This window comes from Rutilus rutilus (genome assembly GCF_951802725.1).
Source record: "Rutilus rutilus genome assembly, chromosome: 3".
Classification (NCBI taxonomy): Eukaryota; Metazoa; Chordata; class Actinopteri; order Cypriniformes; family Leuciscidae; genus Rutilus; species Rutilus rutilus.
The window spans coordinates 18,384,288-18,403,463 of record NC_140211.1 but is presented as its reverse complement, the minus strand read 5'-3'; the positions used below and the strand labels follow the sequence as shown (position 1 = coordinate 18,403,463).

At 37.2% G+C, this 19,176-nt stretch overlaps 2 protein-coding genes across 2 annotated transcripts in view; both read right to left on the bottom strand.

Annotated features, from left to right (window-relative positions):
- arrb2b (arrestin, beta 2b) overlaps positions 1-12,974 on the bottom strand; it is a 48,256-nt gene extending 35,282 nt beyond the window's left edge. The window contains exon 1 of the mRNA XM_084404381.1: positions 12,743-12,974. Within this exon, the coding sequence (XP_084260507.1) occupies positions 12,743-12,765 (23 nt within the window). The 5' untranslated portion in view covers positions 12,766-12,974. The remainder of the gene's footprint in view (positions 1-12,742) is intronic.
- Positions 12,975-14,120: 1,146 nt separating this feature from the next.
- hmgb3a (high mobility group box 3a) lies at positions 14,121-18,631 on the bottom strand. The gene is made up of 5 exons (XM_084403677.1): positions 18,537-18,631; positions 16,467-16,677; positions 16,245-16,384; positions 15,767-15,941; positions 14,121-15,671 (listed from the first exon to the last, which is right to left on the bottom strand). Exons 1-5 carry the CDS (start codon positions 18,599-18,601, stop codon positions 15,486-15,488), a joined length of 777 nt encoding a protein of 258 aa, XP_084259803.1. The 5' UTR covers positions 18,602-18,631; the 3' UTR covers positions 14,121-15,485.
- Positions 18,632-19,176: the final 545 nt, after the last annotated feature.

Below are 19,176 nucleotides of genomic sequence, written 5' to 3'. Positions count from 1 at the left end.
GGAGAGTGTTAATATTTGACCCTGCATATTTTAATAGTTTTCACTTTTCACAAATACTTTAGACATTTAGTTGGAAAGCGGCCTCTACCAATAGAAAATATAACAAACAGGAAGTAGATAATATTAGTAAGTGACAGGTGACACTGAATCAGAGTTGCTGTCCAGAGGGTTTTAGCTTCCTCAGTTCTTCATCTGGCCTGTCTAAATGTCAGAATAAAAATGACACGGGTTATGGGAACAGCATATTCAACATAATAAAGTCCTTTCAGTATCTTTCTGAAGTCTCCCTCTCAGAAACACACTTAATAACAAGTACAACCCAACCTCAGGGCAACGCGAGAGCTACAGTCTTGCAATAACTCACATGTACACACATGAATAATGTCTCGCACACTCACACATGAGAAAAATCTAAATGATCAGAGTTTATACATTTCCAAACAATGAAAAAGCAATAGCATTGAGAAAGATATATGCAGATAATGCGAGTGCAGAGATGAGAAGGGCGCAAGTCGAGCATTCGCTGCCTTCCTGAACATGCAGTTTGCGTCAACACCGCTCGGCGTGTGTTCCTGTTGCCTGCTGACTCTGGGTGCGTGTTTGCATGTTTTTCTAGCTCAAGAGAGAACAAGGAAAACAGCAAAACTTACAGACCAAACAGACAAATATGGAATGAAAAACATTGCACGCCCTTGTTTATGGAAATATATTCCAGTTGCCACTGCAAGTCATGCTGTTGTCAGGGAACGTTGTCCTAAGCCTTGTGACCCTAATCATTTTTTTTTGTCCTGGGCCCCATGAATTAAAACATTGGACCTGCCTTTGAGGGGAATTCAGTGTTTCCCACATGATTTTGTGAGACTATCACAAACAGTCTTTTCAACCACACGATTGTGTCGATTATATCGTTGCACCACCAGGTGGAGACAAGTGACGTAAAAATATTTGTCATTGAATCATTAATTCAAAAAAAAAAAAATCATTATTCTTCTAACAAGTGTAGTATTTATGAGCAAGTCACTGAATCATTCATTGAAACCTTTTTTTTATTTTTATAATTCATTAAGATTAATTAAACATTTTAATTAGACAGCAGCAATTAACATTTTGTCAGAACCTCTCATACATGACATGTAATCTTCTTTCGTTGTCTGTTCACAAACATGGGCGAATTATGATCTCTGTTTGAAACCAAAAAAAATGTGTTTCTCAATTTATCCAGAATTGTGCAGGTCTAATTTAAAGTTAAATTAATCAATCTGGTGAACTTTTGAAAGTTCAAAATGAAGAGCTCCAACTCATGTTCAGTGTGCAAATTGAACAAACAAAAAAAAAGTCAGTGAACTTTAAAGGGGACTCAACCCTCTTTTTAGATGTGATATAGGCCTAGTTGCAGTCTACATTACATTCACACTGGTGTCTTAGGAAGCCAAACAATTAGAATAATAATTATTATTATTATTATCCCTATGACAGTAGCCATATACTGTAAAACTAATGCTAAAACAAAAACAAAGTGTTACTTCTGTCTGAGAAACTACAATGACCACAAAGAAATTATTATGAAGAGCTAAACAAGATTCAGCAAAATGGAACTTGAAATGACAGAGGAAACAACCAAGGATATTAAAACAGCAAAAGGTTGGAGAGGTACCGCAAACAAACATATTCATGAGTTATGCACCGTATGCAATATTATATTTCATTATTATATTCAAGTTTACTCAAAATAAGTTTCTGGATCTAGACATATACGTTTTTTTTTCCTCTTGAAGAGAGAGGCGAGAGATTGAAGAGCAGACACGGTTCTTATCAAAGCATTGGATTGGACTTTACGGTTGGTTTACACATCACAACACAAATATAAACTCAGGATCAACACTTAGTTTAGGACAACCACAGAAAAAAAATATATCATGGAAAAGAATGTGTGACACTTCAAAGTTGATTGATAATTGTCATGCGCTGCCAAGAGAAAGCAAGACATTAACTAGATTAAAAAGTTTGTCGAGACAAACTTTAAGTTGGCTTGAGAAAGTTTGGTTTGTTTGTTTTATTTAGTTTAAAGTTTAAATTAGTTAAAAGTTTAAATTAGTTTAAAGTAGTTTGAAGTTTAAAGTTTGAAGTAGTTTAAAGTTAAAAAGTTTGAAGTAGTTTAAAGTTAAAAAGTTGCTAGGGTGTTTCTAGTGGGTTGCTAAAGTCTCCTTGGTGGTTGCTTGGTGGTTGCTAGGGTATTCTGGGTGGTTGCTAGGCAGTTGCTAGGGTGTTCTTGGTGGTTGCTATGGTGTTGCTAGGCGGTTGGTAGTTGTCACAGATGGTTACTATGGAGTTTTTATAGAGTTCTTAGCATGATCTTGGCATGATTTAGCACTTAACTAATCGCTATTAGCATGTAGCTATTCACTGCTAGCATGTGTAGCATGTTGGAAGTGCTGTTTGCTAGCATGAGTCAAAATAGCCAAACCTCATCTCTATACGATGTTCTGATACAGAGATATAGGTCTTGCTAAACGGTTGCTAGGGTACTCAAGTTTGGTTGCTATGGAGTTGCTTGGGAGCTGGAAGCTTTAAACTTAATTTTAAACGTTTACACATCACAACACAAATATAAACTCAGGATTAACACTTAGTTTAGGACAACCACAGAAAAAAATATATCATGGAAAAGAATGTGTGACACTTCAAAGTTGATTGATAATTGTCATGCGCTGCCAAGAGAAAGCAAGACATTAATAATAGCAGCTCAGATCCCATTTGCTTGTATAATCTGTGGTGTTTGGTTCAGTCTGCTTACACAACGTTCTTCAAGTTCACTATATCTAAAAAAAATTAAGTCAATTAAGTCCTCTTTCAGCTGTATAAAATAAAGGCTTTTCCAAATAATGCATTAAAGGGATAATCAATTTATATATATTTTTTTATATTTTATATTGAACTATTTCATTCATAATAAATTATATTTCCTGCCTTTTAATTTTTTAGGATATTGGTGCGCATAATTATATATGCCTACTAGTTATATTGCTTAAATTTATTCCCCTGGTACAATTTTGCGATGTCTACTTATTATATAGCATTTTTGAGGAACTTATTTAGCTTTTTTTTTGTGATATCTGGCAACCCTTCACCTGAAGCTTTAATGAAGAGAGGGAAGAGTTTAGAAGAGAGTAGAGGGAGAGCAGCAATATGCGAACTGAACAGCAGCTACTGTTAAAGGATAATTCCGGTATTTAACACTTTGAGTCTATTTTGTAGTTTGTTTTGGATGAACAAGAGTGGTGGACAAAGAAATTTTGGCAATGGTTCCTGTCTCGACTTTTTGACTATTTTAGAATTGCCCATGACCGCTTTAGAATGGGAGTCTATGGCCATGCACAAACATGTCCTTAAAACAACCCTTAACGTTCGTTTTCAAAACTGTGCAACTCACCGAGTGGTTAGTGGTGTTCGTTGATGATTAAAAACAAATATATCGGCGCAATGTATGATTTCAATCCGTTTATTTTTCTATAGTGGAACTATTTTTTCAGATACCTCACAACCGCGTATGAACTTCCGCTCGATATTTGAGTCTGAAGCGTCTTTTCCGTTCCCGGTAGCGCAGTAATATCAACGAGCAATGAGTCCTCCAACAGAAATCAATGGGATTTTATAAAATGCCAAATAAAACACGACAGAAACTGTATTTCGCTACTCTACTTGTTTTGGAACATCAACGAACACCACTAACCACTCGGTGAGTTGCACAGTTTTGAAAACGAACGTTAAGGGTTGTTTTAAGGACATGTTTGTGCATGGCCATAGACTCCTATTCTAAAGCGGTCATGGGCAATTCTAAAATAGTCAAAAAGTCGAGACAGGAGACATTGTCAAAATTTCTTTGTCCACCACTATTGTTCATCCAAAACAAACTACAAAATAGACTCAAAGTGTTAAATACTGGAATTATCCTTTAAGGCCCCGATATACTCACGGCAAAGTCCTTTTTCGTTCTTCGCTTTGGGGTAAAAAGAAGTTTGAAATACGTGAGCAGCGGTATACTGTTAGCGAACGTCCTGACGCCACCCAGGCTGCTAAAGGAGCGCCGTTTAAATAATTATGTTAATATGTGCTGCACACTTTTCTTTCATGGCTAAACAAACAACAAAATGACAGAGATGAGAAAACGGTAGTTAAGAAAGCATCTGATCATAGCGATGTGGATGTCTGCACGAGCTATGCAATTTTACACTTCATCACGTTTACTTATATACCGCTTTATACAATAGATTGTTTAAAAGCAAGCATCTTTACAGAATTAATCATTCAATTACAACAACATTTTCTACTATAAAGCGGCTCTCCAGTAGGGCTGCACGATTAATCGCAATTTACATGTAATCGCACTTAAATCGAGATGGCTTATCGCGATTTTAAAATCGCAAAGGCTGCGATTATTTTTTACGCGCAGCTTGTCATTGATGTACGGCTCTGTAAAGTTAAACGCGGCTCACTCTGAAAGCACTGTGAGTTTGAGTCACTTATAACGTGCATTTGAAAAAGCAACACACGTCAAACATCTTTCCAAAACAGGAGAAGCATTTATGAACCTCTTGTCCAACAACAGACAACATTTAATAACATGCATTTACTCCAAACTCACTTCATAACGACAGTTGAGCTCATCCTTCTGTGAGATGATGTGCCTTCTTACACAGAATAAGGCAGTCGTGTATTTATAAGTCATGTTTAATCAAAGCGTTTCAATCTTCTGTTTATTCAGCTAGCGATAGGGATTTCCTGGAATGATGCGCATTATTGTACTTCTGCGGCGGGGCTGTGTACTTTGCATGAGAGCGCCCTCTGGCGTTCAAATGGGGCAGTATTTACTACCAATCAGCCGCACTCCACTGACAAGCTACGCATAAAATAAATCGCGTGCGGTTTTATTGCGATTAATCGTGCAGCCCTACTCTACAGTGTCCATGTTTTTTACTCGCGGACATCCAACCTCGAGAAACTGAACAGAAGAAATTAACCGGCAAAGATTTCCACGTCAAAGAAGGCGGAGCCTCAGAGCACACATACCAATTACGTAATTTTCAGAGACCAATGGTAGTTCCTGAGTGTTCCAAACACAAAATAACCATCGTTTTGGCCTGATTTTGTTCGAAATGATGTCACACCAGTTCCTTGATTTAGCTTTCAGTATATCGGGGCCTTTAGTGCTGGTTGGTCAGGAGTTATTTAATAAAGTAGTTTAAATGATACACACCTTGCAACCGTGTTATTATTTTACTCTAGCCTGGTGGAGACTGAGATTCCGTCGTGTGCCGGTAACTATACATTTTTTAAGGCTATGTTCTATTTATATTTTCTAAGATATTGATATAGGAACTGTTGTTGTTGAGTAAGCTTCATTCACAATGCATTCAAAGTTTTTTTTGTTGTTGCTCTTTTTCCACACGGCAGCAAAATCATGCTTTCCGATTTACTATATTCCAGATGCCTAATAGTTTACTTGTCCTAAAGACAAGAACCAGAAAAATGCTTAACATCAAGCCCTGATAACCTCAATAATACTGTAAACAAATCCTCCCACATGACAAACAATTGGTGGTGTGTGCGCAGTAAAAATTATGAATTTAAACATGCAAAGAGAACATGCAAATGTCTGAAATGCAAAAAACATGCAAGACCAAAGCTTTGAGAAGACCAAGCAGGAAGAGACAGTGCTGAGAAAAATAGAACCAGTAATGGATGGAGATAGTAAACGTGTGTGTGTGTGTGTGTGTGTGTGTGTGTGAGGGACTTAATCAATCTCACTGTTGTCTTAGGATGGAGCCAAGGGAAGCACCAAGGATGTCTGGTTATAATCACCTGTCAGCCGTTTACACGTGCAGACAATTTACAGAACACTATGCTAACCACTCAGACACCATGTGACGTCACAGAGCAAATGTGCACTAGCACCCATAATTACAGCCTATTTTAAAGAGCTTGTTGCCGTACTTTCAACAGCCCACATCTAGGAGCAAAGTAAAAGTTATTTGGAAAAAAGATATAGAGGTCAAGTACAAGCAATTTCCTAATTAAAACAGCAATATAATGGAAAAAAGGAACCCAGCTGAGATTGCTTTTCCATTATATTATTTTTCCATTGGTGAGGTGCTGTGTGCGTAAATGTTATTTTTCTAGACCACTTCCTATTGGGAACTTAAACTGCTGAATTCTTCAGAATTCCAGCTTCCCGTGATAAGAGCTTTACAATATCTTATATGCACAGGGCAATACTCCTGACAATAGAAAAAGTACAATACAGTTATTTTTAGCAAAAGATACTGCTTGCTAAGACAAGAATCACGACTACTACTGCTCAACTTCTACTGCTTTGAACTTCGTTCAAACCCCTAACCCCAAGTATTAAACATATGTAACTCATCCCCAGCTACATGGATGATAGCTTAAAAGTGTGTGGCTTGTTCAAGAAAACTATCGTATTACTTTTCTAAGTAAGTAAAGACCAGACTTGCGATTTATATCTGGCAAGATGATAAAATGGGGGGAAACCAACAACATAGATTTACACTGACACCCTTACCCAGAACACCCTAGTAGTAACCGTATACAAACCAGCTGAAAATGACTAAAATCTCCATGGCAACCACCCAGATAGTGGCAAGTTTTGGGCTGGCAAACACCACATATTTTCTTCATAAAATGTAAAAATGTACAGTGAGCTTTAGTTTTTGCAAGTGTGGCCCTTATTCAGCAGACATAAACCCACAACATCTACGAAAACGAAACCCGTGGAGCGGAACATCATTCATTTAGGACAAAATCCCATGAGAAGGGTTAACAGTCCACAAACTAGACTATGTTAGAGGAACTGGCCACCAGTTAAATTTAGAGACTTAATCCATCAGTGCAGACAGGTGTCTAAATAGTCTCTAGTGAATTGCCCTTTCTGCCTAAAAAGAGATAATGGAGCCATCAGCTGATGAATTAGAGGTGTGTATGTGCGTGAGAGATAAACACACACACACACACACACACACCTGGGTGGCAACAGCAATACTGTGACCATGTTGTGAGCCATTACTGATAGAACCCTTTCCATTTAGGTCAATGAGACTCTAGGGCCAGTTCACCCAAAAATTCATTATCTATCATTATTTACTTATACTCATGACGTTCTACTCAAACTGCATGACCTTCTTTCTTCTGCGGAACACATAAGATAATATTTGGAAAAATGTCAAAGCATTTTTCTCCCATTCAACAAGTCAATGGGGTCTAATGCTGTTTTGGGTTATTGTATGGGCAAACATTTTTTGAAAGTTTAAAAGAAGAAACGAAAGTCGTGTGTGAGAAAATGACAGAATATTGAACTATCCCTTTAATTGCACAAACAAAATGTTCCATTTCTATACGTTTCCCCTGTCAAATGTTCACCGCAGACTAAGAGGAAAAACCAAACTAGAGAAACTAGAGAGCCTGTAACGTTATCAATCACTGATGAAAGAGAGAGTGGAAAGGGCACGAGGAGAGAACTAGAACATGAGAAGGTGAAAACATGCACAAACGAATACATCACGCTCTTGCTAATCGCACTAATGCAGATGTGATTTAATGGACCACACCAATCAATCACCCTACAAAAAGAGGACAACAACATAACATACGAGTTTGAGCATGCAGATGTCACAACACAAGCTGGAGTATGGGGAATATATACTAACCAGCCGTAAACTAACTCAGCTGCAGGATATTGCGCAAGTTTGGTGCAAATCCCCAAAACACTGGTATAGAGCTACATGACATTTTGTTCAGCATTTAAACTAATGCTGAACAAAATGTTTCCTTCCACTTTTTCTCTTCTGGTCATACCAAAGTGAATCCCTGTGATTACAAATCTCTCTTGTCCTCTGCCCCTTGAGAATGGACTGAAGAGCCATCGGAAACATACACAAGCTAATAAAGTTTGGCTTGGATGTATTAAAAACAGCTGTACAAGTTTCAAATTAGGCAAACACAGCCTTCCTGCTGTTTCACTCTTGAATCCTTCCTCTATCTACACCTTATTTCCCCATTCCTCCATTTCATTCTTCTTCCCTCGTTGTCCATTGCTTGCTTCCTAAATGTTACTCCTTTTAATACATTCGTGTAGGGATGCACGATATATCGGCCACCATATCGGTATCGTTCATTTTTAATTGAATTTGACCAATATATTAAAGCCGATAAATTACACTTCAGATGTGCACTGCTCGCCATGATGTTTTTGAATTGCTTGAAATATGATTGTAATCACTTTGAAATGGAAAATACAGTTAAGTGCAACTGTCAAGTCTGTCATAAAGGTTACATAAAAATATAATGAGAACATCATTATAATTGTGTGATTGGGACATGTATTTTAATTGTGAGAGACTTTTTTTTTTGTAATCAGGCACTCAATTATTAAAAAATTTGGATTTAGATTTATCGGCCAATATATCAGTTATCAGCTTTCAAATATAAAGAATTATCTGTTATCGTTATCGCCACATCCCTACATTTGTGATATTTACTCTTACGGGCATTACTATATCAAGCCACATTTTCTTACACTTAAACCTTAAAAACTTTGTAAAAACTTACAACAAACCACTAAACTGAAGATTTTGAGATGAGCACAAAGATGTTACGTCATTATATGCATAAATAAAAATGAAATATGCCAAGCATCAGGTCAAGAAAGAATAACACAAGAAGAATGGATCTATAAAAAAAAAAAACTAAGTAGGGTAACACTTTTTTTTTTTACTGTGTCCCTGTAACATAAGTAAGGGATAATGTACATCCAGCCGGATATTATCGCAGGATAAACACAGACAGGGTGATCACCCTGAAGGGGTTTGTTCTGCAATAACAACCAGCTGGATGTACATTATCTGGCTTATTACATGGCTACTTGCTACATAAGTAAATAATTAGATGAAATATTGACTTGAGTCTAAATATTTTATTAGCCCTTTAAACGCACCATGAAGAAATCAGTTGCTAGCAAGCGGCTAGTTCAAACTAGACAGACATTTAAGAGATGCGGTACAGTCACATGACTATACCACTTATTACACGGCATTTTGCCACATAAATAATTATGGATATAAGATATTGATTTGAGATGAAAGTTAACTGTTTAAAAATTATACCTATTTATTATCTTGTAATCCATTACAGTGTACAAAACAATCATCGCAAAATGGCAGCAGCTGCATTTGTATGAAACGAGAGCGAGTCTGCGAAGGCGGATAACATAAATAATTCTACACAAATATTAATTTGAGTTTTAATATTTTATTAGCTCACCGAACATAAAACTTCCACACACACACACACACACACACACAAAAAAAAAAACATTTCTTAAACGTATAGCGCCGACTTCAGTAACCCAGATGAGCTTTTGTTATTAGTTTTTACCAGTTGTTATCAGAGGATAATAACACTGGATGACGTGAATCAAGTAGCCTATTCCAAAGAGGCTGAGCCATGTAATAATTTACAATAACAGTATATTATGCATAATTACAAGAAACTAACCTTAAACCAAACCCTAACCCAAATTATATGTTGGTAATTAATATTACTTAGTACTTAAATGTATAATTACACTGAAACAGGGGCACTTTAAAATAAAGTATAACCCAAAATAGTTTTGCCACCTGGAAAAATTTGGCAGACATAATTGAAGTACAAAAATAAGACAAAACAAATATTACTAAATAAAGAATCAATTACTTTATTTAAACTGGGATGCACCTTGGTTTTAGCAAAACGAAACGTTACAATAAGCATGCATATGTGAAAAGAAAACCGGATATCACAGTATTGGCCTCTTGTTGATACATCCTGTTTCATTAACCCGCAAAACGTGCAATTATCAAACATGAAAAAAAAAAGATATAGACACATAGAGGGGATTTCATAAGACTGCACGATCCCCCACCACCCCCACACCAGACAGCCTCCACAACAACTCCAGTGACTGAACCACAAGAGAGGCTGAATCAGAATCTACCTAGCAGAAACACGCACGGCTATACTATTTAGATCTATGAGGTCTTAGGTGGCAAAATGCGTTTATAAATGGAAATTATACTATCGGTAAATTCAACAATTATGGAGTGGTAGCGAGCTTTAATTTACCCAAGGCTAATTTGAAAGCACAGAAGGGCCGATGACACCTACATAAAACGCCTCTTTCACAGCTTTGCAGCGCTATGAATGTGTGTCAATCAATACGCGCTAAGTTTGCTGTGCATGGCCTGCTCTGTAGTGGGCTGATGAACAACTGCTCCCCACACACAAAAGTCATGCTATTTAATCTTATTACAATACAATAACTATGCAACAATCACTGCTCTTCCTTTTGAAAGCAAACGTTCACATTTCAGCAGCAAAACCAAGCCTTGCGAAGAGAAATCTAGAGGTTAAAGGTATAGTATAGTCCATCCAAAAAAAATTATATTTCACCAGTCACATGCATCTTTTATCCATACAATGAATGTGAATGGTTTCCATTTTCAGGAAAGAAAGCCATACAGGTTTGGTATAAAGTGAGGTTGAACCCATATAAATACTAAGATATCATATTTAATACATTAATTTCTAAGGCCTCTAAACAGTCATGATCAAAACTGTTGCACACAATCTACTACTGTACATGCCCTCTGCCCTCTGATTGATTTTCATACCTAATTCATGTCCACCTTCAAGAACATCTGTCTTTTTGCTGTGAAAACTTTAATGATTTTTATAGAAAGCAAACGCAAGAATAACTGTTGTCAGCAATATTTTAAGATAACCGGTTACTGGACTGAAGCAACTTAGGCTTACTTGTTTAAAGATTTATACATGCATCTTTTTTTTTTTATAGAAACATCGTGTTAAAATGTATGCATAATATTTATTTATTTATGATTTAACACCATATCAGCAGCAATGGCTATATTCATGGCAATCAACAGTATTTCAATTAAAAAATAATAATAATTATGATAACAATATCACTTCAATACACTGTTTACAATAATTCAACAATTTTGTCTAAAAAAACAATCAACAAAAACATACAAATATACCAATAACAACAACAGTAATAACAATAATAACTAATAATTTTATATATGATAGAAATTCTACAATTATTCCAGGAGAAACCTTTTTAAAAATGTCTCTATATGCATACAATATGATACAACAGGCGTTTACGGAAATGTTATCTCTCAATCATCATTGAATTGCGTTGCGTTATGTGTTTTGTACAGAGCTTTGGTCATAAAACTAGCATTTACACACAATCTTATTAAGACAATACTGAGAGCTATAGACTGACAACTAATATGTATGGGCATTTTATGCAAATAGCCTGTTTTACTGTAATGAAAATCTCATTAAATGTACATAAGCTACAGGAAAATCAGCTTACTTTTTGGCCATATGAATAACATATGCAACAAATTGCACGTTATTGCTCAGTTTGGACTTCTGAATAAAATTGAGGTGTTTTTCCCTTCTTGAGTGTGAGCTCTGTATTACAGTAGGCCATAAAAGCTTGATGAATATGATGCAAAATAAGCAAACCGTTTTGTCTAAAAGTTAAACAAACTGTTCCATCTCTAAAAACTAGATTTTGACAATTATTTCAGATGCTAAGGCGGTCGTGCATGCATTACGGAAGTACTAACTGTGTCAAATGTCAAATCAACGTCAAAACAGGGTGACCTGACTGAAACACCTCTGTTAAAGCCCTAAATGTAGCCTATAGATACACGGGAACCAGAAAGCCCTTGGGTTTCCTCTCCTCCTGATGGTGTGAGCCGTGACATGTAAGCAGAACTGAAGGCACAACTGAGAGGATTGCTGGGTTACTCATCAAACTCAGCGCACGTACATGGTCGCCCACGACTCGACTATCCATCTACACTGCGTCTATAAGGCCTATTCTGCACACACACACGCACACACATAGAGAGAGGTGTTAAAATGAGTTTTTAGTCACATTCAACCCCACTGTTTGCTGCAACAGGAAACGTCGAGGCCTTTTCTGAAAGTTGAGGAAGTGCGAGTGTAGTGATGAGCAGGAATTTCTCGCACTGGGTGCGACAGACTTTTCGGTCTCGGACAGTGGAGAGGAAAATAATGAACAGAGCTCGTTTACATGCATGCAGTATTAGAATAACCTGGCGTAGTAAGTGCTTGTTATTGTAGAGAATAAATATGACCAGCCGCAGCGAGCGCTGCAAAAAAAAAAAAAAAAAAAAAAAAAAAAATCAGTCACACAACTTGAGTCCTCAAACAACAAGATAACATCAGATCGCGACAGACAACACGAGCAGTTAAAGCAACTATGCCGCACTCCCACGAACAACTTGAAGATTTCAGCTGCAGTTGCTTTTCTAGGCTCTACAAGAAGGGCTGTAGATTTATGGTATAGCGTGCTGGTCAGTCACCCCACCCTGGGTGAAGTACATAAGATGTCCAGTGATCATGTTTTTAAGAGCGGTCGCTTCGAGTGCCGATGCATATCCTGTAGGCTACACAGATCTAACGAGTGCCTCACTCAAATAGACTAATGGTTTCCCACGACATCCCTCCAGCCTATGAGGTTTGGTGCGACTGTTCATCATAGGATGGGCTGTGAGAATATGATATCGTGACTTCAAAATTAGAAGTCAGAGCAGCAATTGAACCTGCGCTGAAAACTGGCTCTTACCTGGTCCCCGCCTTGTCGCCCATCTCCGCAGGCCTTTTTCCTTTAATAAGGGGAAGATGCTTTGTAATGGGTATTTAACTGAGCCGAGACTTCGAGTAAAGCGTCCCTCCTTTCCTCAAACACTGGCACTCTCGCTGGCGTTCGCAGGGTAGTTTCCGCAGCCCAGAGACGGAAGCCTCTCGCCCCACTCCGCTCGCTGCCGCTTCAGACACCAAGCGACTGGGCTTTGGCCTCAGAGTTTGATGAGCACCGCGAGTAGCCAATCAAATGCGGAGAAATGTATAACGTCATCAACGGGTCACGAAGTACTCCCTCTTTGCCCTGGGGACTACCAATGAGAAATGTCTTTAAGAACGAACGTGTGATGCTTAGTACAGTATGAGGAAAAACTGAAACATTTCCATATTTACGTGTATCATGTGGCGTATCCAAGAGTCTGTTCCGCGTTCTTTGAAGAAAGTGCGAAAATATGTTTGCAATATAACTGACAGGATTTGGAAGGCTAACACCAAAGGCTTTAACACCGTAGAAATGTTATCGGATACCACTGAAATGTTAAAATGATGAGAATATGACATTAAACAGGAGAGCAACAGACTGCAACGGACTGGGAACCGATAGTTAATTTTCTCCAAGACAAACTAATATAGAGTTCATTTATGACTGCATATGACTCCCATTTAATTTCAGTATGTCACTAATGTCATTATCAAGAAGAAGAAGAAAAATCCCATGATGGTATTATGTAACGCAACCATGAACTCAAACGTGTATAATACAATAGAGCCTTGCGCCATCTAGCGACTTAACGGCACATAACATACACAAATGAATTTTAGTTTGTGACCAAATTGAAAATCATGGATTTATAGTCTAACCTTTATTTAAGGACCATGGTGGACCGTAAAAACATTATTACACAGCCCGTTTGCCCTGAACTAAACTTCTGAATGCCTTTCTAAGCTTAGACATAGTGCACCTGAGGCCATTATTTGTTTTATTTATTATTATTATTATTAATAATATTTTTTATTATTTTATTATTATTATTTATTATTTTTAATTTAAAAAACATTGCTTATTTTGAATAAAGAACTGCATATAAGCTTCGAACACGTTTGCTTAAAACATGTACTCATGTAAAACACGTATGCGCTGAGATTTCAGTATCACTGGGTGCCAGGGCAAAAGCAATCATTAAACCTTACCTTTCAACCTTCAGATAGTTTTAGTTAAGGATCTGTGGCTTATGGTGTCCCAAATCATTCCCACACCCATTTTTTAATACAATATTCTAGATATTGTTTAGTAATCCACGTTCATTAAGGTCCGGTTTCTATCTCATGTTCTTGGTCTAAAGACAGTCATACAAAACAAATAAAAATGTTTCAATTTAATTGCAAACCTCAAACATATAAAATGAAAATCATAGATACAGATAAGTACAGATTTATCATCAGCATTGTTTCTTACTTTATATTCAACAAAAATAAGGATCAAACTAGGAATGCACCATATTGTGACCATTTTGGACAATATTATAATTGTTTCCCCCCAATGCTAACATTATACTTTTTATGCCATATTTCAATAGTGCTAATACTTCTCGTCTGCTTCTTATTTTAACATTTTGACCACATTTTACACAATTCAGTATTTCTATATTGGTACATTCCTAGATCACACAATAATATACAGGAAAGATAATATAAATATCTTTCCTATATTGATCTTGTATGTGCTAATATCATATAGTATAGTAAACAACATATAGCACACACCCCTGCAACAGGACTAACTGACGTGCTGGTGGCAAATGCTCTTTTGCACTGATTTTTTTCCTAAACTGGACAAGGAAGAGGAAGCTTGAACGGGTTCAGCATGAAATGTCTGATATCGGTGCACAGTATACAAAACTGTGACACGTTTCCACATGCAACATATTACAATCATAAACAATATCTACTCAGTGTCAACCATATACAGAGCTACACACTCAGGAACCTCTTAAACGAAAAGAAAAATATAGGACAGGGATTTACATATACAGAAAGGATATTACTTGTTTAAAGGCCTTTTGTTATACAATTGATAAAAGGATAAAACATAGGCTAAGAAGACACTGGGCTACCATGATGAAGTGAGAGCTTCACATGTGCACATGCACTCACACACACACACACAAAGCTGGAGGTAAGAAACTGTGGTAGTTAGGGTACGTTTACACGACAACGACGTACTAAACACGGAAAAGTTTTTCCTTTGTGTTTTTTTTGCGTACAGGCGAAAAACACATCCCCGTTCACATGGATCTGCTAAAACGACCAAAAACACTGTATTATACATGCCAGGCCAGTAGTTGGCGATGTCACTTTGTAAAGAAACACTATGCACGCACCTATAGACTGAACACGTAATACGCATGCGCATGGTGTCAACGTTTTCACAAATTCGCGATTTTGTAGTTCACATGGAGGCAATAACGTATCGTTTTCAAAAGTTTAAAAACGGCGTTGTAGTGTAGATGAATGGCCAAAACGCATAAAAAGTTTTCCGTTTTTAGTTGAAAACGGTGTCATGTAAATACCCCTTAGTCTCTCGCCAACAGTACAAAAAAATTCCACCTCTATTAAAACAACATCTGGCTATGAAAGACCACCAGTGTATTCCGTATCTACTGTACTTCAATGGGGGAGAAATAGTTATTATAGTCATAATTGATCAAACACATGAAAATGACAGTCTATTCATCATCATCATATTCATCATCATCCTCTTCCTCGTCTTCCTCCTCCTCATCGTCTTCATCATCCATATTGCTCTTCGCCATTGGTTTTGGAGCCATACAATTCCCCATCATTCCCATGGCCATGGGCATGGGCATGGACACAGCTCCAACCTTGCCCTTCGTCTTGTAGTCCGCAACATCCTGCGCAAAAAGTAAATATTGTTATATTGTAAAACACTGGAATTGGGATATGTTGCATGATGAAAAACTATTGAAGCATCTAGATCGAGACATGCCTTTTGATACTTGTCCTTCAGCTTGTTGGCCTTTATCAGGTAGGGTTGTTTGTTGGAATCTGTGAGGCTGTTCCACTGTTCGCCTAGTTTTTTGGCCACATCTCCAATACCCAGGCTGGGATACTGAGCCTTGATTTGTGGACGATGATCCGAGCAGAATAAGAAAAACCCAGAGCTGATGATCATAAAAGGGGGCAACATAAAATTAGTCATCATGAGCAGTGATAACACTGATTTATGCTGTAAATAAAATTCTTTTTATTTTACATTTGAATTTAAAACCAATCATTTAATCACCAGCAATCTATCCTTTTAAACCCCTACATAATAATTAAACACCAGAATATAAGAATATATTTGACAGGATAGCAATGATAGCCATATACAGCATCAAATCAACAAAATACCCCTCATAATAACTGCATATAGACAATTTTCGAAATGTTGAGGTAATTCAGTGTGTGGGATGTCTACTCACGGTGGTCTCTTGGGTGCATTGGGATCCTTCTTTTTGCCTCTCTTTCCTCCTGGCATGTAGTGCATCATCTCTTGATCATAACGCACCTTATCCTGTTTGGCCATGTCGTCGAATCTGGATTTCTCTTTATCGGACATTGCCTACGCAACAAATCAAGATAAATTTACCTCTGCTTTGGTAATATTAGAAAATAATATTAGAAAATATCATTGCAAATCTAACCTTCCATCTTCCAGAGCATCTTTTGGAGAATTCTGAAAAGCTGACTGGAATCTCAGGGCTTTTCTTCTTGTGCTCCTCTCGGCATGTCTGGACGAAGTAGGCATAAGAAGACATCTTGCCCTTGGGCTTCCTGGGGTCCCCTTTTGCCATTTTCGTTAAAGGAGAGGGGCTTAATTCCACTGAAGTCTTCTCTTCTGCTGTATATTTTAATCTAAATTAATAGGAATAAAGAGTATTAACTCAACAGAAAAGAAGAATATTACCTTTTCTGCCAGGTGTGGCTATTAAAAACTAGTCAAAACACAACACGACCCAATCCCACTCATTGTGCTATTGTATTATAGATGGTACAACATTTCTAAACCCAGTGGGGTGCAGGGCTTATTAAACTAAGATGATACACAAAGGGAATTCCAGACCCGTCCTTCTTTCGTGGGGGATGTGAACTGATTATTAATGAGACTGATTGGTGTTCACTGCCCGTTTTTTGGGAAATATAATGTGCCTGCACCATATTCTTTTGTGGTTATATTGCAATAATAATTAGCAACACACATTTTATTGATTGTTTTTATTACAAGCAAAAGTTTGGACTACTCTAGTCTAAAGCACAGACATGAATTACCTTCTTCCACAGTCTAATGTTATATATAAGCGCATGTGATGTGGTGGTAGCCTGTAAAAGTGGCTACTAAAAACAGAAAGACCATCAGCTAAAATTATTCAACATCCTTCACATGACTGCATCCTCATGACAGAAAGTGTTCTTTATTTTGGTAAATCTTGCATACCTTATTAATATTTTATTTTGAACTCAAGTACTGTTCTTGGTTTAAAACTATGCATTCCAGCGTTGTGCCTGTGTACAAGCATATAGAGCGGTATATATAGTAACTGGTCTAAGCCCTGCCTTGCGCTGCTGTTCTTCATTCATTAAAATGGCTTCTTTGCGGAGCGAGCAAACAGATGGGTTCACCGTGCAACAAAGCAATACACACCCCCTCGGGTTTAAAAGACGATTCTAGCGATTCAATGGCTTTAATTAAGAGAAAAACATATTTATCAACTAAAACAGATGTTGTACTTTTAGTTTCAAATGGCTGTAAAAGGCTGTCAGATCGTATTTTATTGTATTTAACTGTTTTTCTAAGTTGAGCCCTAGCTGTCGCTTGGCGCAGTGCTGCCTTAACAAAGACCACAGCCAGCCATTGCCTATGCGATTATATCCAGCGCAACTGTCAAGCTGGAAAAGATGATAAATCACAATATACTGTCTTTATTTCAATACAGAGAGTTAGAGATAGCCATTTGAGAGCGAAAGCGAAAGGAATGGGCATTTTAAAACAAAAATATACGTTTTCTGTCTAAAAAATTATCCCGTCCTTGCTTCGTGAAGGAATAGCTGCTCGTCAATGGTCTCAATCGCCAGCCATTTTAATACACGGCAAGCGCGTTTGTTTAAGTTGGAAAGGGAAAAATGCAACAACATGTTTCCAGCGCGCATAAATTTCACATTTCACATCATAAGATAGAGAGTAAAGAATTATTGCATAAGCGAAGGATCTCGCGGACAAAATATAACATTACGTGGAGATGTCATCGAAATCGGTCTGTATAGAAGAAGGCAGGGTGGTTCATAGACAGGACAGAGCGAGCCATATTCAGCAGCGATGCGCGTGAAGAAAACAGTCCGAGAAAAAAATCAGTTTAATAACTTTTAAGCTTACAGTTAAAAGAAAAGAAAACACCATCAGTGCTGTTAACAGTAAATCTGATAAATTAGGTTTGACCTCTATTAAAAACATTTTTTCTTTATTTCCACAAATTTCTGTGATTTATTAGAAATTAGACAAAGATTGGCAAACAAACTGCAAATATATACAACTCCTTCTTGACCTTCACATATTAACGAATTTATATATTTTTTTAAATCACATTTCTTCTGCTTTGGAGAAATAAATGTTAGTTTCGCATTTTATTTTTATAAATCTATAAATGTGCATAAAATGAAATATTTTAGCTAAAAATGAAATAAATAAGTTGTGTTAAAAATTAGACAGTTTTCCGTACCTGTGTTGTTGAGTTGATTGAAATCTCGCCACTGTCTTCCCTTCTCTCTCCTCTTTAAACCCCATGCACTCAGCCTCGCGCTAGCTCAACACGAGACCGGCCTGATTGGCTAGGCAGTCTCGCCGATTCAAAACAACCTCCATTCCTCGCCATTGGGCAGCGCTACATGCACATCTAGCGGCTCTTCTCCCAGATTGGTCCTGTCGTGTGTTTTCGTATGCCCAGCCTCTTTACTTTTGAGGATGCTTACATATAGAGAGCTTACATAGAAAAACTCTGGGCTTTAGTTTCTACATTTCCATGTTAAGGTTAGTGCTTATACTTTATCGACATGTATTTAGAGGATGCTTAGTGAGCCTGCAAATGAATAAACATCAGGTTGTCATTCTCGTACTTAACATTTTTCGCTCTTGTATTTATTTTTATTTTTAAGTACATCTATGCTTTACAATCTACCGTAGTCATTCTGGTTTCCACCAAAATATCATCATATTAGTCTACCTAAAAATAATGGATTATAGTCCTGCAAGGATATGGAGATTATGGACCAAAAGGCTTTGCACAGCTGTAAGATACAATGTCAAAATAACAATACATTTCTTAATAATTACATCATTAAACATTATGAAAACGAACACAT